This window comes from Falco rusticolus, chromosome 18 (assembly GCF_015220075.1).
Source record: "Falco rusticolus isolate bFalRus1 chromosome 18, bFalRus1.pri, whole genome shotgun sequence".
Lineage (NCBI taxonomy): Eukaryota > Metazoa > Chordata > Aves > Falconiformes > Falconidae > Falco > Falco rusticolus.
Window position 1 is genome coordinate 2,783,341 of NC_051204.1, and position 25,365 is coordinate 2,808,705.

The 25,365-nt window shown below is 38.0% G+C and overlaps 1 protein-coding gene across 4 annotated transcripts; it reads left to right on the forward strand.

Annotated features, from left to right (window-relative positions):
• Window positions 1-221: 221 nt before the first annotated feature.
• Window positions 222-25,118, forward strand: BRCA1 (BRCA1 DNA repair associated). Of its 4 annotated transcripts, XM_037411042.1 has the most exons (23): window positions 222-481; window positions 924-1,023; window positions 3,050-3,103; window positions 3,434-3,514; window positions 4,018-4,106; window positions 4,978-5,123; window positions 5,819-5,927; window positions 6,873-6,918; window positions 7,384-7,526; window positions 7,987-11,349; window positions 12,018-12,103; window positions 13,706-13,880; window positions 15,108-15,240; window positions 15,404-15,570; window positions 16,009-16,334; window positions 16,983-17,070; window positions 18,561-18,638; window positions 19,117-19,157; window positions 20,487-20,570; window positions 20,984-21,038; window positions 22,216-22,289; window positions 22,792-22,852; window positions 23,918-25,118. In XM_037411042.1, exons 2-23 carry the CDS (start codon window positions 944-946, stop codon window positions 24,019-24,021), a joined length of 5,583 nt encoding a protein of 1,860 aa, XP_037266939.1. In that variant the 5' UTR covers window positions 222-481; window positions 924-943; the 3' UTR covers window positions 24,022-25,118. The 4 variants fall into 4 exon arrangements, with proteins under 4 accessions (XP_037266939.1, XP_037266938.1, XP_037266940.1 ...); XM_037411041.1 differs by lacking the exon at window positions 222-481 and having other exon boundaries at window positions 935-1,023; window positions 5,822-5,927; XM_037411043.1 differs by lacking the exon at window positions 222-481 and having other exon boundaries at window positions 935-1,023; window positions 5,822-5,927; window positions 7,987-8,142.
• Window positions 25,119-25,365: the final 247 nt, after the last annotated feature.

Here is a 25,365-nt window from a genome sequence, read left to right on the forward strand (position 1 = left end):
AGACACGCACTTCCGGTCCCGCGCCGCAGCTCCCACAATGCGCCGCGGCTGCTCCTGCGCTCTCCGACCAGCTACGCCCGGCGGGGTTACGCGGCAGAGCCAATCACCCACGCCCTGCCCTGCTCCGTCACGCCGTGGGAGGAGCCGGAGTGTCACGTGTCGGGAAGGGGCTAATAAGAGACCGGTTCTCAGACCACGTGTGGTTGTTTCGCTCTGTGATTGGCTCTCTGGCTATACTGCGCAGGAAGGAGGAAAGGGCGCGAAATGCGACACTGTAGAGCGGCCCCTTAGGGCGGCTGAGGGGCTCCGGGCTGGCCGCCGCTGGCTTTTGCCTCCCCCTGGGCAGCGTTCCGGGTGGGTTGGCCGCCCTCACGGCGGCGGAGAGGCTAGGACCAGGAGGCCGGAGCCTGGCCAGCCGGGTGCTGAGCAGCTTCACCCCGGCCTCCTGACGGTCGTCGCTGCTGGGCCCGTTCCTGCTCCGGTAAAGGCCAGGCGGCTTCTCTTTGCTTTAGGGCTTGCGATGTTTGCTGTAGGGTCTTACCTGCACTGCTTGGTGCAGGCAGTTCCCAGGGTCCTTTGCATCAGGTTGTCTTCTGTCTCCTTTACAACCTTTTCCACCTACAAAACTCCTTTTTTGTTGTTGTTGTTGTTTTGCTTCTGCGGCCCCTTGTTGAGCTTCTGCTGAATGCTACCTCTGTAAACCCTTTCCGTTTGCCCTTTTGACTACAAGAGGCTTGACAGGTTTTAATTGTAAACATTCAGAGTAAGAGCTCCACCAGTGCTGTAAAGTCTCCCGCAAGAAATAGCAGCAAAGTATTTGATGCTGTTCAGCATGTTATAGAACAGCCCGACAGGAGAAAGCATGGTCGTGGGATGCAGCAGGTCAGAAACAAAACTGTTACTTTGTTTTTTTTCCCCTGTAGAGCATTTTTGGATGTGAAGGATGGACTTCTCTGTGATTGCTATTGGAGATGTACAAAATGTTCTTTCAGCTATGTGGAAGAACTTGGAGTGCCCAATATGGTATGTCAGGAGAATAATATGAACTCTTAGTATAGTTGAGTCTTCTGTTTTTCTTTTCAGATGCTTTTGTCACTATATGGGCTATTGGAAAGCAAAAAGAGTTCTATGTTAAGTATATTGGCATTTCATAAGACTCAAACGAGAAAGTGAAAGATGGAACCTGTTTTACTCTTATGTTCTAGTACATTTTTCTTTTCTAATTAACCTAAATGTGTCAGTCCTCTATCCAGTTAGGGAAAAAACGTAGCTGATTGCATTAGAGTATTGTTTGTAAAGCACCCTGGATCTTTGTCCTTTGTGTCTAAAAGGTAAGTGACGTTTGTACTACTTTAATGCAAATAAGTACGGAAATAGCAGAGATTCTAGTTAAAGCCTACATACCTAGAATGTCTGATAAGCTTTTGAAAGACTTGCTTACATTGAATCAGACTGCTGACGTTTATTTTGTCTATGCTGGCAGAGGTTTTTAGAGCCTTATGTTTTAAATTCATTTGGAAAGATTTTACTTTACTGCCATTGGAAAACCAAAGTAACTTCTGTGTTGGTGATAACATCTTTTACAAAGGCACCAAGGAGAAAGCATAGAGTGTCTGCAGAGCTCTGCAGAAAAAAACTCGTGTCCAACCTTCTCCAAAGGGGCAGCATGCTTTTTGAGGAGCAAATGCATGCATTGGATGGCTGGTTTAGTTATTCATTGGTTTAACAAATAATGTTACAAGAGCTGGAATAGAAACCTTTTCCTATATTTGCTGTTCTTTACTGCAAGTGGGATTTGATGTAATAATGACATGTATCAGAAAGTGACTTTACAGTCTGGTACTGCTGACTGGTGGGAGGAAAACTGACTTTAATGTGGAATGGAGACCTTCAATGTCTACTTTCTAGCATATGTGCAAAAAAGATCATGGAAGTGTGTACTGTTCAGCTTAAATAGCAAGACGCATTGTGAACAGCAGTTCAAAACCAGGATTTAAATGCACTTAGCTGTTTTGTTGGTAATTATTAACTGGGCAGAAGGCTGTGAATATGGTGAAGTTGGGCCTTCCTCACTTCATTTCCATATGGGTTATTAAGTTATAATTTTTCTTTTCTATTATGGAAAATTAAAATATTAAACCATCCCAAAATAGGAATGCATGAGATTGAGGAATGCTGAGGCTGCTTTTGGCTCTTGGTGTATTTTGCTATAGGCACAAGTTAGACTGTTCTGCAATAATAGGATTATATTTGTTCTGACTTTTTGTCCAAGTTACATTGTTGTGGTGTTTTAATTGGAATCGTTACATAAACTGTTTTACATAGTACTAGGTTGTAGACAGAACACAGAGATGCTTCCTTATGTACATACACGGTCTATGAAACTCATGAAATCTTTATGTGACTAGGGCTTGTAACATGATGTATGCCTAAATCAGAGCAGTATTTTTTTAAATTATTTATTTGTTTTTAGTGTGTGCTCAAGGTAGGTTATATTTTAAGATGAATTGAAGTGAATTGGTTAGAGCTTTTCTGAAAGCGCTAGGATAAAGTTAAATGCTAATTTTCACACAGTGCTAGACAGAAATGGATTTAGAATGGAAAACTGGGGTTGGGAGGAAGGAATAACTTAAACAGTTTGTGTCGACATGTGTGCATCTGGTTTACACAGACACAGTAAGAGTCCACTGGACTCCTGAACCCAACAGAACTACTCTGTTCTTTGCTCTTGACACTGGAGGTCAGCATTGAAAAAGATGACTTTACTGTTTTAATACCAAGTTTCCTGCCCCGATGAAATGCTGCCTCTTTCCAGAGACAGACAAAGATGGTGAAGAGCTAGTAGATAAGTATATATTGCGTATTGACAGTATTTGTTGCTGTACCAGGTTCTCAAATGAGAAATTGTCAAATCTGTCCTACTTCTCTTCCCCACCAAGATATGTTTTTAAAGTTTAGGAAAGTGGCTGTATTTCTGAATCTCACTTTGTTGCTGCGATTTTATATGTAACTTCTGTGTTCTTGTTTTCCTTATGTTTTCTTTCTGTAGTTTGGACATGGTAGAAGAGCCAGTTTCAACAAAATGTGATCATGTATTCTGCAGGTAGGTTTGAAAACTTGTATAAGTCAATGCTTAGTCAATCTGTTCTTATTCTCCATATATACTTCTTTAATGCTAACGATGTATACTGTGATTTGGTAACTGAATATGTAAATATTTTAGGGGGAAGTTATTTCTGAATAATAACTGCAGTTTCACAGATGTGTTGGAGGGGATTGATTAATTATTCATAACACCAGAACAGGAATACAGGCATTCAACTTGATAATGAAGGTTTTCTATGAAGTGGTGCATGCCCGGGCTCAGTTTTAAAGAAAATAAAATCCTCCCTTTTGTTACCATCATGAGTACTCTTTGGTTTTTTTCCCCTAGATTCTGCATGTTTAAGCTCTTCAATAGAAAGAAAAAAGGTGTGGTACAGTGTCCTCTGTGTAAGACTGAAGTTACCAAGAGGTAATGCATCTTTGCAAATGGGTTTGAGGATAAAAAGCTTGAACTCTAAGGAAAAGTTAATCATGGTCTTAAAAACATCTTAGCAGAAGACTGAAATAAACAAAGGTGGTTAAGTAAACTGTCAGTTCTAAAGGAGTAATTCTTTAGTGCCTTACCTCAGTATAAACTTTTTTCAAGTTACTGCAGGTGAAGATGCCATTCTTAACAAATGTTTGTGCTATCGAGTATAGACTGTATTATTGTTCAATCATTACAACTAATTTCTCTATGCTAAACCTATGTGAGGAAAAATAGGAAATTTTCATTTTGTGATAGCTTTAATTCCCATAGTAATGGTTGTTTTGGGGAATTGTGGTGTTACTTGGCAACAATTTCTCATTGTCTCATGTTCCACTTCGGAGTTTTACTCCTTTTTTTGTTCAGCCTAAATTAAAGGAGAACTATTAATAGTTGACCCTTACATCTGCTGTTTTAAAACAACTCATACGGTAATGTTATTTCAGAAGTCTGAGAGAAAATGCCAGATTTAAGCAACTAATTGAAGCATTGTTGGAAACTATCTATGCGTTTGAGCTTGACACTGGAGTAAAGTGTAAGTGTTGTGAATGTATACCCCCGCTTCTTTTTTTTAAATGAGTTTTTGACGTTTGTATCATAAGCATTTGCAGTGTATCTTGTTTACTGTGCAGTACTTGGTATGGAAAGAATTATCAGATTTTTTTTCTTGGATGTAGAAGCATAAGTTTCGTTAAGTTCCCAAGCTTTCCCTTCAATAACCTCTTGACAAATCTGAAGGGTTTTTAGTGTGTTTGATGACTCCGACCAATCTTATTTTCCATTCTTGAAATATGGCTGAATGTGTACCAAATAACCTTCAGTCTATGGCTGTGTGACAAAGTCCCACTCTTGATTATGCCCAACCTTGCAGCTTTAACTTCTTAGACATCTTAGAGCCTGAATTAGCAAGTGGTACAACAGTGTATGTTAACTTGCCCCATTCAGATATATCCTTTTGGAATCCAATTTATCCTTCCTAGTACTCAATGTCTTGTAAAGGATATTGGCAAGTCAGATGCATGCTGCTTTATATTTTGGGAAACAAGGTGTTGTTGGGGGTGGGTGAATTTTTTCTTAGTATATTGTGCTATAAAAACTACACTTCCTTTTCAACTTGTTCAGACATTCTAAAATCACCAGCGTTAGATCCTGTTCTGGCTAGATTATCTATATAAGCAAAATTGGTTGAGAAAACTAGCTGGCAAGATCAAATTTTACTTAATACTTGAATAGTACTCATAAAGAACAATCAGACTAAAAAGTTAATCAGTTTTTTCTTTGATAATTGCATTTTAGCTGTATATACGCTAGTTTCATAGGGTCTGTGCAAGGCTATTTTATTAATATATAATACCTGTTGTCATGTCCCATTTAAGAAAGTTTTTTTTCCTGTTGACACTTTTCAGTTTTAAACAGTCATCACGTTCCTAAAACATCCACAGAAGCCACTGCTACTGAGTCCCTGTGTAAAGAAAGTTTTGTCATCCAAAGTAAGGTCTTCAGAAACAGGAAAAGAAGTGCTAAAGAAAATGGACAAGAAAACTGCACCTTGGTACCTTTTCTTCCACCCAGTTTATTTTTGTGGGTTGTTTAATGTTTTATTTGAAATGTGTATACATGCATATACATAAATGAATGGAATAGGAGGTTTTGGCTGGTGTTCAGATCACTGTTTGACTTGAATATTCATTCCAGACAAGGACATGTAAATATTTTTGCCTTCCTAACCCACTTAAAGTTGTTTGCATAAGAAGACCTGAACTCTAAAGATAATACAGCCATAATATGCTCTGTTACTGAAAGGAGGATTTAAAGCTTTTTCATACTGCTTATTTAATGAGGCTGTCTAACTATTTGTAGGCTTTTTACTTCTTTTTTAGCGTTAGGACCATGAATATGTCTTAAGAAATCTTAAGATATTACCAAACTTAGTGATTGCTATGTGTATGAGTTTGTGGTGCTTTGTTTCTTGTTTCATCTGCTCTATGCTGAATAGAATGTTAAGGAAGACAAAACTGGTAATGGTTTGAGCTGTTAAATGCGTGATGATTGGTTCTATTAGCACATTCCATTACGGGTATCAGTATGATAAATTACATGTATTGGATTTTTTGTATGGAGGCTGTCAATTTAAATACTTAGTTTGTATGTGTCAGCCAGCCCCCTGCTGTATTTTAATAATTGCTACTTATTTTTTGGAAATAGCCTACTGTTATAAATAACTATTCCTTTCCATTCTTCTGTCAGCAGGAAGCTAATGTGGATACACAGCTTACAAACACCAGGGTCAAAGGGTGTCCACTAAGAAACAAAACCCAGAAACGTGGCTCTCAGAAAGGGATTTATATAGAGTTTGGTAAGATCTGTTGTAGATCCACACTAGTTGAGCTTATTTGTAATGTTTGCAATGTAATGAAAGGTGATGAAGTCCAAAGTCTCTATAAACATTGATTTCTCATTAACACCCGAAATGAGAATAAAGGGTCAAACGATTGACAATTCCAAGCTGGTAAGTCAAAGGGGGTTTTACATGATTTATTATATTGTAGGAAATTATACTGCTGTAGTAAACCTTAAAGGCTCAGTGTACCAGATACAAAGAAAAGATGTGTACAGATGTGAAGAAAGTTATAGTTGTTATAACCAGTGATAACTACTGTTTTGTAAAGAATATTAAGCCTTGGCACTAGCGCTTGAGGCTCTAGTTAATAACCAGAGATAAGAATGAAAACTGAGAAAGGAGTATTTCATCTCTGTCTGTCCTAGCTTTTCAGAACTTCCTTTTTATCTGCTGCTGACTGCTGATAGAAAAAAGATAGATGCTTTGCATAGTTTATTTTCTCCTAGTGTCTTCAAGGAAGAAATTGCTCCTTTTAATGGATAGTGTTCATTGCCTCTTTTTTCTTACTGCTTCTTCCAAGATCAAAGGGTCAGAGACACATATTTGAATGTATTTCTCTAACTTCCCTTTCAAAAATGTAAATACTAGCAGCTCTTTCATGTATAAATTTAGAAATCGGAAACTAACTCTTAGCTAATTAACTCAGTAGCTCTCTGTTACAAGTCACTGTATTTAAACATAATTTTGTGCTGGAGCCGTGTACATATTTGTACATAGAAATCATTATAATTAGGTAAAATACTGCACAATTGAACTTGTTTTCACTGAATAAGTTGAAAGCATCTATCACTAGAACAAATAAGCATGCATGCTTCTGTGATGGTAAACACTGAATCTGGCAAGTCATCTTTCTCTGAATCATTTCAACCAGAGTAACTGATTGATTATTTTCTTTTATAGGCTCCGATTCATCTGAGGAGCTTTTTAAACAGGCAAGCAATATTGGGTAAGTAAAGGTGATTAAGGAATTCTTACTTTCTAAAGACTAGTTCAGTATTCTCATTTCTATGTTTTAGTTTTTAGAATAGGACTGATAGAATTCTTCAAGCTGACGAGTGATTTTCAACTTCGAGGGCATCAGGGTAGAATGGGTAGCTGACTCCTATCAGTTTGTCATATAATATACTTTAAAGCTGTTTTCTAAAGGATTTATTGCTTACACAGACATTAGATCTTCAAGAGAAAAGCATGTACTATGCTTTAGAAAGTAAATGTTAAATTTGGGAAGTATAAGAGAGAATCTTTTTAAGAAATGGCCTAAAACTGTGAAGGGATCTAATTATAGCAAGTGTCAATCATGCAGCCTGGCTCCTCCAGAAACTTTCAGAGAGCGAGAAGGGAAAATTAAGTATCATCTGTTATATCTATTGTGGTTTTCTCTGTAGTGAAAGTAGATATCCCTCCCCAACAGATTAGAAGACAAAGCAGCACTTCAGACTTCATCTGAAGAAAAGCTAGAAGAACTTAAGAATGCTGAGAAAGGGAAAGAATATTCTTGCAATAATCAGCCTGACATGCTGGGTGCTAAAGAAGTAATTCTACCAAATGTCGTAGGTGCGTTTGTTATTTTGGTGACAAAAGCTTGAAAGAAAGACCACAAGTTAACATTTTGATTTCAGTGTAGGTGCTTGCAGTCTTGTATGTTGTAGTTTTGTTGATACAGCTACTGACAGTATATTGTAGAGTAGAAACTTAAAGTGTGGATAGTTTGTACACAGGAACAGAAGGGAAAAAAGTAACTTGATCAAAGTACAAAACTTTTTCTGTTCTACATACGCCATATTACCCTTTATAATACACATTGAGAGCACTGTCTGGTAGTAAGAAGTTGGATGAACATATATGTAATTTGATCTTTCTCCCTTTCTCTACAGGGAGTTTGGTGCAGTGTAATACTCTGTTTTGGGGGGGAAATAAGAACAGTTCTTTTAAAACAAAGTAGCCATTAAGCCTGTTATTGTTCTTGTATGTGTAAAATAGGGCTTAATAATTTATAATACCTATAAATCTTCAGGTGAAGTTGATTTCTCGAAGGAAAACTTGAGCAAGAAAAACACTTGGAGCATCACTGAAAATGCCAAACCTGGCCAAGTGAATATGACTGAATATCAGAGTTCTCCTTCGAATGTTCTTGCCCTAGACCTACTTGCAGAGCAGTGTGACAGAATAGGTAATGCCAGTCCCTTAAGAAATGGCGACACATCTTCCTTTAAGATCACAGAAGAAATGGATGCAGAGCAAACTCAGTGCAATAGTAAAAGCAAAGAGTTTGACTTAAAAGATAGCTCAGGGAGGAACTTGGATAAAAGCAAAGAAATAGATACTGTTGTACAAAGTGTGGAAGCTGTGGAAGTACAGGAACCTGAGAATGAGTCTTTCCATGAAAAAGAACTTCCTGTGGAGAAACTACTTCAGCCAGAGACACTTCCCTGTGCTACCCTGAATCGAGTCTCCAGGAAGAGACTGAAGCAAAGCATTCAGAAAGTCAATGAATGGTTTTCAAAAAGCAACGAGATTCTATCTTCCAATTCTTCCCAGGATGATTCTGCTGGAGCAACTGATGCTTCAGGTGAAGGAGATGCATCTTTATCAGATAAAGATTCCTGTATTTCAGAAAAGACTGACCCTATGGTAGATTCCATGGAAGTTGCAGTGGTTGAAGGAAACAAGAGATGGTCAAAACAAACAGCAGATAGCATCAAAGACAAAATATTTGGGAAAACATACAAGAGAGAGAGGAAGTCAAATACCCCTGTTACTGTAAGAGACATTTTACCTACTACTACTACAAAAAAGGAAGATGTGGCCAAGGAGAAGAGCTTGACTAATTCCAGCAAAGATGGACTAAAGCGAAAAAGGAAGAATGCCAGTTTCCTACAACCAGAGGATTTCATCAAGAAAAAGGATACAGAAAAGGCAGATAGGTGCGCTCAAAGTGTTAACTGGCACCTTGGAGATGCTGAAAAGAAAAGATGTGATGAAGGCTCTGCTGTTAATGAGAGTCACCTCTCTAATAGAGAGGATAATATGCTAGCAGAACTTGAGCAAGGAGGAGGATCCCTGTGGAAAAAAGCAACTGAAGGGGTGACTGGCAAGCACTGTGATGGGGAGCTAGAACAGAGTAATGGTGATCAGAAAAGCACTAAAAAAAGTTCTGCAGCAAAAAGATGCAGGCGATCTAGTAGAACCATGTGTGCTCTACAGTTAGTAGTCGATAGAAGTTCTGTTTCCCCTGATTCTGCTGAGCCACAGATTGATAGCTATCCAAGCAGTGACGAACCAGGGAAAGCTGATTCTGAGCAAAGACAAGTCAGGCGCAGCAGGAGGCTTCAGTTACTTTCTGAAGAAATGGCAAAAGAAACAGGTAAAGGAGCAGTAACTAAGGGAGCAAGAAAGTATGACAGCGATTGTGAAGGGTCTGTCTTTGGAGTCCAAAGCAATGTGCTAGTTCACACTTCTGAATGCAAAGACCTCTGTGAGCCCCAGGGTACTCTGAGCTACAAGCCACTCGGGAAGCTGAAGCGTAGCCATCTGGAAGCAGCTGAAGAACAGATCGGTCTAAAGAATTCATCTGACACTGCAGAAATTGCGAAAAGTCTCTTCAATCCTACACCTTCATGTCAGCATTCAAATTGTAATTCCTTTGTAGCTGATACAGGTTCGCAAGAAGGTGAAATACTAGGCAGCCCTTTCCTCGCACAGTCTCCTTCAATGACTGTTGTGCAAACTGCTTCCCACCCAACTGAAGAGCCGACTGAATCATGTGCTACTAGTCCCCAGGACAGCGGGCATGATACACAAAATGTTCCAGGGGACTTCAGAACCAAAAAGTCACCAGTGGCTAAAAATGTTTTGGAATTGACCAAGGAAGCTGAAGATAGCGAGTTAGACACACAGTATCTGCGAAATATATTTAGGCATTCAAAACGTCTATCATTTAGCCTTTATCCTGCTCACGTGAAGGCATGTGCAGTAGAAGATGCTGCTTCTGAAACTTTAAAGATATCCTGTACTGATCAGGTAGAAGATAAGCATAGGAAATATTTACAAACAGAAAACTTGCAAGAAGAGAAAACTGCTGAAAGCTTGAGTAGGGTTTGTGAGAAAGAGAAGCTTAAAACCTATGAATCTGCTTGTGTTAGTCCTATGACTTGTTCTGTCAGCAGTGCTGAAGGTTTGCACACAGGGGAACATAAAGCAGATACTTCGCAAGCTGAAAGTCAAGGGAATCTGACACCGCTAAGAGTGGGCACTGCTAGGACTGAAGACAAAAACAGATCGCAACAAGAACAGGGAAATGAAAAGACACTGTCAACTGACATAGGGATAGAAAGTGAGGTGAGACAGAATCCAAGCAAAAGTAACAGAACCCCAAGTGATCAGAGTAATACAGATGAGCACGCTTTCAAAAGAACAGATTTAAACACAGTCACTGAAATATGCCTCAGTTCAGCAAGCAGTCAAGCAGGAAAGGTCAAAGCTGTTCACAGCAAAGGACCAATGCTACATTTTCAGTCCAGATCAACAGTTTGTGCTGCAACTTGTCAGGAAAGGTCTGCTGAATTCAGCTATGAAGTCATCGGTGAAAAATGTAGCAAAAGCGAAAGAAAACAAGTAAAGGGGGTTGAAGGGCAAGCAAGCCAAACTACTAGCATAGGGATACCTGAGTGTTTAGTCACAGAGGCTCTAGAAGAACCTCTTAAAGGGAATGGTGATTTTTCAGGTTCATCTGAAACCCCTGATGGCTTATTGTGCTCTGACGTTGAAGAGAACATCAGCTTTTCTGAAACTGATAGGGGAGAGAGATCTGCTGTGTTTGTGAAAAGTGATACCGCCCTGGTCAAAGAACTACACAACAGTAATGTTAGTTCTAAGCCGAGACCTCGAGGTATTCGGAGATCTCGAAGAGCACGGAAACTGCAGTCTTCAGATGAAGAATGTAGTGAAGATGAAGATTTACCATGTTTTCAGACATTAATAAATGGCAAATCAGTAAGCACGCCTTTGGGGATCAGTAAACAAGTGACACCTGAGAAAGAGTCTTCAGTAAGTCCTGTCACATCACCTCGTGATGGAAGTCATGATGACAACAACATGCAGAAAATGCCTGAAGCTGCCCCAAGCGATGGATGTGCTTCACCAAGCCAGGAGTCAGAATGCTCAGTCAACTTATTTTCTTCCCAGTCCAACATGTCTCAAGAATCCATCGATGAAGCACAAGAGCCAAAGAAACCTTTAATACAAGGTCATACATCCAAACAAGTGAGCAATGTGAAGGAGAGTACAACTTTTCAAGGTTGTAATAGAGGGCTGAAGAGAAGCAAAACTAACTTCAAAGAGGAATGCCAAGAAGACCCAAACATGGGAACAAACCTAGGTACAGATCAAGATTTTTATCGCTGGAGCTGTTTGTAATGTCATTGCTCCTTGCTTTTTTGCTGTTTGCATAGGAACTTTAGTTCTGTATTTGTGGTACTTACATTCTTAAAAAAAAAAAAAAAAAAAAAAAAGGATCAGCCCTAAACAATCAAACAAAACCCTCAGTGGTTTCTTTCCTGAATTTGCAGTTTCTTTGTTCAGAGCAAAAATGAATAGACTGGGCATGAGAGGCCAGACTGAGTTTGTTTTATGGGAATTAATTTCTGAGTGAAATGCTAGCTTTCTTACTGTAATATGATACTTGCATCTATCAGCAAAGTTTTATAAAGCCTACCTAAGCTGTTTCCCCAGATGAAATATTTGTTGAAATTGGCTGTTGAATTCTGTAGGGCTTTTTTTGACCTTTTTATGGCTTTCATAAGTATTTAGGGCTCTTTCATCACTGTTGAAACACTTTGAGTTCTAGTTACTTTGCCATATGTGTGACATGGTATTCTTTGAAATGTTCACTTAAAGTAGATCTGTGCTTCTAACTTGAGTGTTTTCAAAAATTGTCACTTTATACTTAACAGTTGGTTAAAAGGTCTCTGTGGTAAGATACCATAGATAACTATTGGGGTTTGTTTTTTTTTTCTTTAACTAAGATTTTCTTCCGCCTCCTTCAAGGTCAAGGATCTGGCTATGACAGTGAAAACAGCTATGTGGAAGACTCATGTGAACCATTCTCTCAGGGTGAAATCCTTACCACACAGGTAAGTTTTATGCACTAAATTCTAAAAGTAGTTTACATTCTAGGATATAAGCATGTATATGAAAGCTGTGAGGGCAGTGTAGTAGGCAACTGCTTTCATCGTAATTCTTTGTGTCACTAGATTACTTCCAAGAGTAATGAAGAATTGTAGAATTGCTTCTATGCCATTACTCGTCCAACTTCACTTTCCGTGGTAACATTACATTCTAATGGCTGTAACTTGTTATGTGGTATTGATTACAGTTCTTAATTGTAGGAGATGCTAGGTATTGAATCTCCATGCTTGACTAGTGCTGGAAACATCAGCTTCCTGTACTTAAAAGCTTCATTGATAGGAATTTATAATGATTGGTGAGAAGGATTGGATTTGCTACATGATGATATTTAGCTGCATGGAGTCTTGCCTTCTAGGGGTAATGATTAAATCATTTCATGTTAGAATGTTATAGATATAAGACCCTACAGGCACTGTCCAATGAAAGGTGTGTCTAGCACAGTGTATTTTCTCTGCTATTAATTATGGCTTAATGGCCTGACTTGATGTATTGGGTAATGGGGTGGTGAGGGTGGTGGCTGGGGCTTTTAGTTTTGGTGTTTCATTTTGGGGGGTGGGGGTTATCCTGTAACTTCAAGGTAGGTCTTGTGACAAATCTCCCTTCAGCATTAACAACCCATATGCATTTTAATATCTGTCAAAGACGACTGAATTTAATTCTTGTGCTTCATGGATGGTTCTTCCGTTTAATGCATCGGTGCAAAATGGAGTCGACTGGCAGGACATTCTCCCTGATAGACCTTCAGGTTTCAGGATATATTTCAGGATAGATTTCAGGATATATTGGGTTAAATGGAATAGTGGCAGTATGAATTCTTGGGGAGTTTTTTGGTTTCTTTGTGGTAGGGGGGTTCTGTTTGGTTGGGAGGTTTTTATTCAGTAACACGCAAGCTCCACTTGGTGCCAGTGCTAGAGCTACGAACGTAGTATTCAGCGCTGTGGAAACTGCTTTATCCTGTGTAGTGGAGGTTTTTGGTTTTTAAAAGGATTCTTTGAAAGCCTGAGCTGTTCTTATGGGGAGATGTATATGGCATGTTTTTAATAGAAGGTATAGTAATTTTTGATAGAGAAGGGAAGAATAGGATGAAATTGTTTAGAAGGAATAAATAAAAATGTCTTTAGGGCTTGCAGTAATGGTGGAAAGTGCAGAAGCTCAATACTTGATGTTCACTATTAAACTTCATTTCAAGCGGCTAAAGTAAACCGATGCAGTTGAGACAAAATTACTTTTAAATAAATCTGTGTAGCATTTTTTAATTATTTTTTTTCTCTGACATATTAAAGTCTGAGCAGCCTAAACTGAAATAATTTGAAGAGCAAAATGACTGTGTGGTGGTTTGCATTCTTTGCTTTTGATGTAGCCTATGTGCATTTTTTTTGTTACAGTAAAAGCACTGCAGTGACCTTTTGAACATACGGTAAAAACTAATTGAAAATAATTTTGCTGTTTTCTAATTTTCAAGTGTTTGTAAAAAAAAAAACAAAACCAAACAATCTACTGTTTAAAACAGTTGGCTAAATGTCGGCAATATTGTGTATCCTTTGCAGGAGAAGAATGTTATGCAGAGTAACCTAAAAAAACTTCAGCATGAAATGGCTGTACTTGAAGCAGTGCTACAGCAACATGGAAGTCAGGACTGTGGGTTTTCACCTATCCATAGGGAACTGCCACATTCCAGTGGCAAAGGAATACTTGGAATGGAACAAATGCAACAAGGAAGAGGTAAATAGCAATTAAAACCTTTCCCAGCTTTCTTACAAACAGTTGTTACTATTATTAGTTCTTTTTCCCTCTACCACAAATTATAGTGTTAATTCAAAATCGGTGTGTTAGCAGAATTTTACCTAAATTCAGCTATTCAGTGAGACATGCATGTTTTATTTATAACTTGGCTACTACACCTAGCTTAAACTCCTGTTGCAGATCTTTGTGAGATTACATGGTGTAATTATTCAAATGGTGTGAGTAGGCCTTGTGATTTAGCAGTACTAATCCACATTGCTGTTCTGTCAGTTATAGTTGTACTCTTGTTTTCTTTCACTGGAATGGGTAAGGGGGCATGGCACAGTGGCTGAACACCCAAAAGGATTTGGCCTCTATTGCTGTGAGAATAATTGTCCTTTAGCGCATCAAGGAACAAGACAGAAATTAGGTTGGGTATGTGTTGGCTGTCAAAAGCAACACAGTACAGGTCAGGCTGCTGATCTTGAGCAGAGAGGAGGAGAATACCTACAGTGGTGTGTAAATCCCTTGAACAGGCTGGGTAGAATCCGTGCTTAGTTAACAAGCTCATTGAATTGCATGGCATTCGACCTTACTACAGTTTGAGAATATTATTTCATAGAGAAGACTTTGAAATGTGACGTGGAAGCTCAGTAAGCTAAATTCATGAGGCAACTATGAACACCCTGCTTGAAGATGTAAGTCAGCAAATCGATAATTAGTTTCCTTCAGACAGGAAAGCTACTTAAAATAATTCCGTTAATACAGTGCGTGTTTACATGGTTGTACTAGAATATGGATTTCAGACTTGTAAAAACTTAAACTGATTAGTTATTGATGATTTGATACAGATTACAGGCATCTTTAGCGATCAAATAAATGCCTCTACAGGTTGTGAACAGAGATACAGTAATGCGTTGAGGGGATTCATAAACTGCACTAAATGGTGTAAACTTGCCTTGGTCTATTTATATCCTACTTTTTCCATCTAATACATAACTGACATCTTGGTTTTGTAGATGATTTGGTATGTGAAATAAAACATAGTTGCTAGCTGTGCTTCAAATGGCTTTAGCATTTTGTGTAAATTTCTGTTTTGGGACACTTGTCTCTCTAAAGTGTGTCTGGATTGAGATTTTAGAGAATGCTTGACTTCTTACCTGAAGAAACAATTAAGAACAGTTGCTTTCATTTTGCTTGTTTAAGACCTATTTTTCTGTTTTAAAGGGGCAAAGTCAACCTCAGAAGGAAATTTTGAAAATCATAAAGGCAGAAGTTCAGAGGGATTGTCAGCCAATGATCTCCATGATATGCCAAGTGATTCTCTCAACAATAAAACCAAAGAGTTAGAAAAAGAAAGGTAAAAGTGTGTTTGTTTTTTACTTCTAATCTTTTATTTTAAAAAAATCTTGAATTAAATACCTCTCAACTTTTGAGCAATTACAGTACGTTAGCTGTTGCTACGTGGTTCTGTTGTTTAGAATAGTAAAAAAAGTATTAAAACCAATTTCCCCTCTCTCAAGGTCTCCAGAATTGTTGCTTCCATCTTCTAAATCCCGCTCGTTAAAGAGACTACATTTGGAGAAAGGTCTTCAGTGTGACAGTATGCCGAAGAACAAAGCTCATTCTGAAAAGACAAAACCTGCGCAGGAAGCGGTACAAGAATATAGTCATTGCCAACTTGAAGCAGGTAACATTTAAGAGGGATCCAATGCACTTTGATTTCTGCTTGTTTTTTCAGGTTTTTACATACAGGCAAGACACAGCTTTTTCTTGTAAATCAAGGATTTTAAAATATTCCTGGTCAATTTAAAAAGATGTTACTTTTTGTTTGGTAGCCCAACTGTATAGCTGCCCATCAGGATGGGGTTGGACATTTTGACAGTAATGGGAGTTATCAGTCTAGCATATAAATTGGCATTTCTTGAGAGATACAATACTGAAAGTTTTAAAGATATTCTAGTGTCTCAGCTATAGGTCAGGAAAAAGTAATGATAGAGGTAAAGGTGTGGTAATAAATAAGGAGAGGAAGTGACTGCAGCAACTAAACTTAAAAGGTAAAGCAACAGCCTTCCACCATGACTACAAGATGGAATTGTTTCAAGGAACAATTTTTCTTTTCCTTCAGAAAACGCAGATGAGCAGAAATCTGGGACCAGGCTAAACAGTTCGTCTGTCTTATCAAATCTCTGTGGCAATGTGACCAGGATTCCAAATAACTCTTCCTCTTCTGTAAGGCTTCTTAACCCTCGAACTGAAGAAGCAACAATTAGTTCTGTTGTAGCTCAGAAAGCTAATAAAAGCTGCGCTCAAGAACATAAATTGAAGAGAAGTGTGTGTCTTCCTCTATCTGCTCTGCACAATGCAGCTGGGAAAGAAAATACTACAAGTCCGGGGGTGACTAACAGGAAAGAAATGTCAATTGTGGCATCAGGTCTGAATCAAAGTGAAAATGTAAGTATCTCCCAGAAGCTTTAGAGATCCCTTGTTAATTGTTCCTGATTACCTCTAGTGCTCAACGTAGGTCTGCGTACAGTGAAAATTAATCTTACAGGAATTGGAGATTAGTAATGGAGTGACTCAAGTCAAACTTTTTCACTCCTAAAAATATGCAGAATGCTATCAGCACCATGAAGCTTAGTGAAATTTGAACTTTTTAAATGACTGTCCAGGGGAAAAAACACACATTCCAAAGCAAGAGAACTTTATTTCTAGAAATAAAGCCTTGAGGCATGGCTGGGAGGGGGCAGTTTCTTTGGTAGTTCCCTTGATGTTCTCAGATGATGATGATGCTTTACCCAAATTCTGATCCATTTCTGTAATTAATCAATTCTGAATTGCTAAAAAACCTGTTTCTACGATCCATTTCCAGGAGGATATGGCTTTAGGTTTATAAACTACTGTCAGGAGAGCTCTTTACTTCAGCCTATTGAATGGTGCCAAAATTACTGACTTTTAAGGAAAGATACATTCAAATGTATATACAGAATACACAAATAAAACCATTAATTTAATTACATTATTGCTTCAGACTCCTATAAACTTGAGATGTTGAGTTTTTTAATGTTTTGCTAGCTATTAATTTTCTTAACTGCTTTTCAGTTGCTGGTCCAGAAGTTTGCAAGAAAAACTCAGAGCACTTTATCCAATCACATTACTGAAGGAACAACTCATGTCATAATAAAAACAGGTTTGTTGGGAGCTGTGTGAACAAATCCTATATTTACACATCATATAGAATTTTAACTAAAGGCTAACCAACAAGCAGGCGGTTCAGCAAAAATTTGAATAAGTTTGAGAAGGTGTTCATTATTTTCTTCTCTATCATAATTTTTTTGTTTAAACTTTGGGAATCTTTCTTATTCTGTTTCACAGAGTCAGAGTGAGGGTATGTTTTGCTGCCTTGTGTGATTTGAAGCTAATGTTACTCAATTTTTTCCTTCAGCTGTTTGGTCACAATTTTCAGCTGTTTAGTGCATGTTAACATGAAGTAGTTCAGAACCAACCAAAAAAGAAAACAACATAGTACCTAAAAAAATGAGATATAGAAATTCTGGAAGTTGGATGCTATTTTTAGTTTCCTAATTTCTTACAGGGATTATAAATGCTGTTTCTTTCTAAATTTTTGAAAGAAACTTATGTTTAATAGAAAATTGGAAGCAGGACTTAATTGTATGTATAACTGCTGGTAGTAGATAGTGAAAGTGTGCTTCCATAATATTTCATCATAACTATTATTTGCATGCTTAATTAAGGTACTTAAATTAGTTTTTGCTCTTTAGTAGAACTCAAGAATCTCGTTATTAAAAGCTTTAAGGGACTTTATAGAAATTTCAGTGCAATAATACAGTTTCAAATTTGACAAATGTATTGCAATCTGAAACGTAGCATTATATTGACTTCAGAAAAGCGTAACATTCATCAGTAAAATTAAAGTTATTGTATTTCTGTGTCTAGGCTTAGGTTACATTTGTTCTTTACTTTACTACCACATCTCTTAACCAATATTTTCTTAAAAAGCTAAATATTTTGAGCCAAACCTGGGTGTGGGTATGCTATATGCTATGCTTGCATTTTGCTTCGTAGCAACATTTCTAGCTGGCTCCTGTTTGGATACAGTCTACCACACAAGCCTTTCTTGCTTTTGAAAACCAGCATAGAAAAGGAGCCAGAAAATCCTCTTACTTCAAGTCTATGGGCTTAATTTTTGCCTTTTTTTTCAGGAAGGCTATCATAGACACCATGACCGTATGTTTTTTGGAGAAGTGGATTGTTCTGTTTTCGTACAAATACAGATAGGATAAACTAACTGCCTTCTGAAGCTGTGGCGCTGGTAGAACAGAAGATGATCTTAAATGGCTGGTCATCTAAAAATGTATGCCAACATGTATGGGCACCGAATCCTACTCTTAGTGCCCTCTGTCTTGACTAGCATTCACAGGTTTTCTTACCTCTTAACTTTACTGAATAACTAAAAAAGGGTTCAGAAGTTGTACATTGATTACTTTCTGCTCGTTTCCTGAATCAGGACAGTAGGACTTTGGAACCTTTCTATAAATGGTCTTGGTATTTTGCTGCTGTACTTAGCAAGAAACTTCTGGTTTTAGATACACACCACCTGAGCTGTTCTTTTCACTAATGACAAAACTGAAAGAGGTCTTATTCTTGTTTGCTCTGCAGATCAGGAGCTGGTGTGCGAACGGACACTGAAGTACTTCCTGGGTATTGCAGGAAGAAAATGGGTAGTTAGTTACCAGTGTAAGTATAACTTGTTTTGGAGCTGAACGGTCTCTGCTTTTTGCCACAAATATACCCTTCACTTGTTCCAGTAAAAAACCCTGATTTCTTCATGTCTTGGCATCTGTTTTGCAGAGTTTCTTCTAGATACTTTAATATATTTTTTAATGTATTTTAAAAACCCCAAACAAACAGCAACATCAAACTTCTTTCTCTTCTGAATACTTTCACTGCTTTCAGATAACCACATTGGATTGCTTCCCACCTTGACAAAAGCCTTTCCTCCCTCTTAATTTAAATGAGATGCATAGCATCTCAGTTAGTGCAAAAATAATATTATTTATAAAAGGTAAAAAAATTCTTTTTGGCATCAGGTGGTATTGTTTCCCTCTAGTACAAATACCTTGGATTTAATGTAGCAATGAAGTCAGACTGTTGGTAGTGGAAGAACAATTTTGCTATATAAAATGACTTGTCCTGTTCTGATCTTTTTATTTAGGGGTAATTCAGTCTTTTACAGAAGGCAGGATACTGAATGAGGTAAGGTGGTTTGTTTTATCTTAAGAATGATATGTCAAATGTGTAGGCAATGCTGTTACACAGATAGACCTATTAGTAACCTCAGATGTTGTCTAAACGTTTAATAGATGTAACTTTGGCTCTGAAAACTGAGATTCTAGTTTTACCAAATGCTAGGATCAAATACCACACTTAGGCTATATGTATTCATTGTTATTGGAGGCATAATGGATCTATTTTTTGGAAGAGGTGATAGGCATTTTTTAAGTGTTTCTACTGATATTGATGGATTACAGCATAGAGGAAAAGATCTGCTGTTTGCTTAAGGAAATAACATTGGAACATAACTACATACATAGCTTTGTTTTTAAAGTTTAAAGTAGTCAACTACTGAAAACTTGTTCCAGCATTTTCTACCTTTCCTAGTAGAACTGGCTTATTTGATATGACTGATTTAAGTGGATTTTTGTATTCCTGGGTAGTATTTGGATTTTCATTCTCTAGTTCAGATTTCTGGAGAATGTCATTTTAGTGACACAGCCTGGATTTCATAGATCTCTGAGCAGAAATGCCCCCTTTCTGGTATGAAATGTAGGCCCTTTTGTCAAGCCAAGGGTGAAGAAGAAAAAATCTTGGCACCAAAAAAGCCCTAGGAAGGCGTGTTAAAGGCCCTTCTGTGCTTGAGGTGCAAGGGGGAAGTTGCTACAGAATTAACTGGGAACGCTAGAATGTGGGACAGCTGTTAACATTGTCATACAGTCACATTGCTTCAAGCAAGGAGAAGAGCCTGCAATTATAACGAAAACGATGGGGTTTCTTCCCCAAAGTGAACTGTCAATATGTAGGTGTTCTTCATACTCTTGTAGCGGGCTAGACTGCGTGGAAGTTTTGGAGAAGTTTCAAGCAAGTATTGGAGAAATGGGAGTTAGTCAGATGTAGGCCTGAAATTATTAAACGCAGCACTGTATTTGTTATTAATCTGTATCCGAAGTGAATGCCCTGAAATAAAATAGATGTTGAAGATCCAGATATTATGTACTGGTAACTTGTATCAAATGAGACTTTACTGATAAGTTAATTATAGTGTTGGAGTGTAGCCCTTCTTTTTATACAGTTTGCTAGACTACTATGTAGCAACTATAATTTGTCTTTAAAAGTTGTCTGATGTTGCAGGGGTTCATTACTGCTCTCCATTTTTCCTGAAAAGCCTTTTAATTTTCCATGCTCACTTAATAGCAAGGTTTCCAGTTCTGAAATCTGATGACTTCTTCCTGTTCTGATGCAGAACACTGACCAGGAAAGTGTTCTCAGTCTCCTAATTACTGATTACTTGTTTATTTTATTTTCCAGGAGGACTTTGAAGTTAGAGGAGATGTAATCAATGGGAGAAACCACCAAGGTCCTAGGAGGGCTAGACAGTCTCTGACTGAGAAGGTATAAGCACATCAGGGATGAAAATCCTGTCCTGCTGTGACTGTTTCATATATGTGGCTATGAATATCTGGATCTTCTTCCAATTTCTCTGCTGTTCTGTATTATTGAGTTGTACAAATTTAGCATTTTTATATGTGAAAAGTGAGCCCTGTCAGCGGCAGAGTGGTTATGCTCTGTGACTCACTGCGCTTGGAGTGAATGCTATCTTTTTATAACATCAGTATAGGATAGCACAGGGTTGGGGTTTTTTTATGATATTCTTTCGTTTTGTAGGTTACAAGAGCTTCAGATATACTTTGTGAAATAGTGATAGCTTGATAACCAGTCCTAGAGCTGCAATGAAACCAGCAGATTAAGTATTGTCCTTTAACAATACTGTATGTTCTTTGTTAATGTGTTCCTTGTTTTTTCAGATCTTCAAAGACTTTGAGATCTGTTGCTATGGTCCTTTCATTGATATGACTACAGGTGTGTCATTTCAGTGGAATTAAATGAACTCTGAGCATCAAAAATATTGGGGGGGGGGATTGTGTGCTTTCACCAGAGTTTTGCTTGGACCTCTTCTTGGATGCTCTTGTATTTTTTACTCTGAAACTTTCAAAAAGCCTACATGAGGTACAGGCTGGGTAAAGAACTTTATCCAGTTCTGTCTCCAGACAGGATGGAAATGCTGTTCTCTATTTGGATGCAGAGGGCTGCTCTGGGAATTTTGCTGTATTTCAAAACAGGCCTTTTACCTAGTTTGATTCTCTAGCAATGAAGGAAAAGCATTAATATCATGCTGTCTGGTAATTGCTTTAGAAGTGTTTGAGCACTTGTATCAGCATTTTTTCTTCTGTCTTAGTATCCTTTTTCTAGCAGTTAACACATCCTCAGTGTAATTTCTCTCTAGCAGCAGATGTTAAGTGAAACACACAACAAAGCCAGAAGTTTATATGCAAAGAAAATGCTGGGCAGGATAGCTGCTTTTTGTTAGTTTGAAAGTGAATAAAGTATAGTAGATGTTTTGAAAACTTAAGATAGAATTTTTCTACTGAAAATATTTGTACCTCTCTTCCCATTTTTTTGCCTTATTCAGCAGGCACTTTCTGATTTGTCCAATAGAGCTTTATTTTTGACTGGGTGAAATATCCTCATGTCTCTTGACATTTGTAGTAATTACCGCAGAGGATGCAGTGCTTTCACCTGCTGCAGTAATCATCAATTATGGCTCTTACACTTGAGAGACTTATTTGTCATCTTCACCATCAATTCAACAAATTGGTGGAAATTAAATACTTTGGCTACTTCTGTTAATGACGGATAATCACAGTTCTGATTTCTAATTTTAATTTCATGTCTTATATACTTATGATAAGAGGAAATAAATTGTTAGTGTCTTTCTCCTTAAGTTTTGGGCATGTGATGTTTTGCTTTTTCAGGAGTGTTTTGTTTTGTTTAGTCCTGACTATAGGGCAAGGGAAGAAAGTGAGTTAATGTTCCTCCGCAGGCTAGAAAGTGAAAGGACATTCTCTACTAAGGCTTACATTTCTTTCAAATGATAGTTTACATCTTGGAGCAAATACATGAGGGTTTAGGGAATAGTATCTGTCTCAACGTGATAAACAATCTATTTACTTCAATATTTTATATGTGATTTCTTCAGAACATCTAGAATGGATGGTGGAGCTTTGTGGTGCTACCGTCGTGAAGCAACCTCATCTGTTCTCACACACAGCAGTAAGTGTTAATCAATGTTGCGCTTCACATAGTGAATGGTCTGTAGTTAAGTAATATACAACATGTTGAAAGGTTACATGGCCTTTATGGGCTTGTCAAAGACTTAACGCATACAGGTATGTTGGAGAGAACTGTCTGCACAGTAATGCTGCCAAACTGCACGGCAACAGTTCTTGTGTTCTGGGCTCTGACTACTCTGTGTATCGGAGTACTCTAGCTAGATAGCTAATCTCTCTTGAAATCAGCACTGAGCCTCACTTTCCCGTGCAAAAAGCCTTTAGTGCCTTAACTTAGTCACAGCATTTGTGGAGAGAAATAACAAAAAAAAAAAAATCTTTGGAACAAATGTATTTCTCCTTCTACTACCACTTCTTAAAGTCCTCTCTGAAGTGATGCACTGAAGCAGAGTTAGCCCAGTTATCACACTCTGCAGATAGATGCGAGTGATTTAATGACAGACAGATAACAGTAGCGTTTTTATTTTCTTATCTTGAAATCCTAGAATTCTACTGCTGTCGTGGTTGTGCAGCCAGATGCTTGGATGGAAAACACAGATTATAGAGGTAAAATGACACACTGTCATGGACTGTTTTATGGTACACATTAGTGTCTTTATCACCTCCATCCTTTTAGAAGTTAATTATCAGAGAGGTTTGTAGAGAAATCGAAATCAAAATAAAATCTTACTGTGTCTGAAGGTGGATGTGTGTCTTGGAAGAAAAATCCAGAAGGACAAGGTATATTATCTCAGCAATAGAATCTTAAAAGGTAGTCTGGCAGGCAGATCCTGTTCTTGGCTCTGTTGTTCTGCATATCATCAGCTGTACAGAAACTTTTCTAATTGGAGATACCTTCTAAAAGGTATGGAGGCATGCCTGTAGGGGATTAGTGAGACCTAGGAGAAAGCCTCAGATGGGACAAGATTCTCTTGGTCTGGCAAGAGTACCTAGCTAAAAGCATTAATTGATATAGCTTTGCCTTTTTTTTTTTTTTTTAATCAAGATGCTCCAGAGAAACCATGAGACTTTGAAAGTGCAAGTGTTCCAGACAAACTTACTTTTTAAATGAGATAGTGGGAGTTATGTGATGAATGGGAGCTAGTTAGGCTACAGTGGAGTTCAACAAAGAGATGGAGCAGGAGGATGATGTAAAACCAGCTGTTTCCATGGCACTGGGAAAATGAGAAAATAAAGCAAAAGATCCTGAAATGGTGAAGAACAGTCTGGGAGCACTTCAGTAATCTTCTGTTGCTTGTCTCTTAATGAGACTCATTGCTTGTCTCATACTCTGTGCCTGAGCAGACAGGAACTGAGGCTCTGTCACAGAGGTCCTAAATTAAAAGATAACAAGGACTGTGCTTTTTGCTTTTAGTGTTTGTTCTGTGATGTTCAAAACTTCCTGCCTGACCATTTGCCAAACAGCTAATTCTTTTTGGAGCAGCAATATTACCAGCATTGTTAAAAGTAGTAGTGCCACGTCCTGGGTTTTAGACTCTTGGTTTTTATCAAGGCCTTTAAAATGTCAAAGAGAAAGCAAATAGCTTAACCTGAAAGACATCAGTGAGCTCACCTAAAGCTTGCTTTGACTCATTGGTGACGGTTTTATTGTTTTTTGTCTTTGTTTTACAGCAATCCAGCGAAAGAACAATGTTGCCATGGTGACTCGAGAGTGGGTATTAGACAGTGTTGCTTGCTATGAGTGCCAGGAGTTGGATGCTTACCTTGTGTCCTAAGGCCGATCTGCAGTTCTTTTTCCATTGCTCACAAATTCTCATCAGTGCTGATAATTTGGTAATTATTTTAAGGACTGAGAATTAAGTCACTTCCGCAGAGATTATGTGCCTGTAGTGTTCTTGTTCAGAGTAAAATAACTAGATTTCTATTAACAATAAAGTTACTTAAACATTACCATGTAAAGATGGAATTACCTACTGTTCTTTAACATTTCTAATTTCAAAGGAGTCCTTTTAATGTAAAACAAATTTTAAAAGTTAGAAAATGTAGAACACAGCCTCCTCAGAGAAATGGTGATTTATTATTTACCATTGCAGGCAGTTCCTGTTTATATACTTGAGGGTGTTTTGGAGACAGTCATTTAAAAGCATAATACTGTGCTCAGGGCTTGAATTAAAACGTACTTACACTCCTGAGGAACCTCCGTATTTTCACTTTCCATAAATACATACCTTGAATAAGGGTGTATACCAATACAAGGGAATATTATTTTGTGATTACTAATGCTTCACCCTGATTAATCTCAGGCCATGGGTTGTACTTGTGTTGAAAACTATACAAACAGCTGTCTTGTTGTATATACAAGTGCCAGCTTGCCCTAGCCAGGAGGATTCTCCACAAGTACAGTCCCTGAGAAGCCAACACTTGATTGTCAGCATAAACCAATCCCTAAAACCACAAGCCTATACCGGTGTTGTGCCAATCTTATTAATACCTGAGGAGCATCTGTGGCGCCTATGAAGAGGTAATGAACTGATGTACTTCAGGATCCCAGTGACCTGTAATAAGCCCTGCAAGAATCTGCTTCTAATAGTCCCTGCCTGCAAAGTGAGACTGCAAAGAATATTTGCTTTTTGTGGAAGAAAGTATCGCTTGTTTCTATTGCCAGACAATTCAACTTTATAAATAATTTTGTACTTCCAGAGCAGAAAGAAAACCTGTTTTCATAAAGTTATTTAAACAAAATTTTAAAATTGTAGCTAAGTTCAGAGAGTTTTTCAGTGCTCAGATGCTGCTAGGTTGTCTTGGAAAGTTATAGAAAGTATGTTTATAAATATTGGAATGCTCAAAGGCAATAAAATTATTTTGGCAAGTATTTTACGTAATTGTTTACTCTCATGTGAAGCAGTCAGTCTTTGCATTGAGGTATATATGAAAAAATATCTGAAGTCCAGCCTCTCAGAATGGGGAAGGGGAATGGAGACTTGCTGGAAGAGATAAAAAATGTAAATTAGAATTTCAGAGCTGGAATCAGAATTGTAATTTCCATCAACCTGAGAAGCAACTGTGTTATCAAGTGGCTTGTAGTTGCCAAGTGGAGGCAAATGTAGCCTAACTAGGCA

Bases quoted from the DNA above. Each gene is read 5' to 3' on its own strand.
- BRCA1 (XM_037411042.1), top strand. From the start codon at position 944: ATGGACTTCTCTGTGATTGCTATTGGAGATGTACAAAATGTTCTTTCA. The intron at 13,881-15,107 runs GTAAATAGCAAT...TCTGTTTTAAAG, and splicing joins ACAAATGCAACAAGGAAGAG to GGGCAAAGTCAACCTCAGAA. The intron at 22,853-23,917 runs GTAAAATGACAC...TTTGTTTTACAG, and splicing joins GGAAAACACAGATTATAGAG to CAATCCAGCGAAAGAACAAT.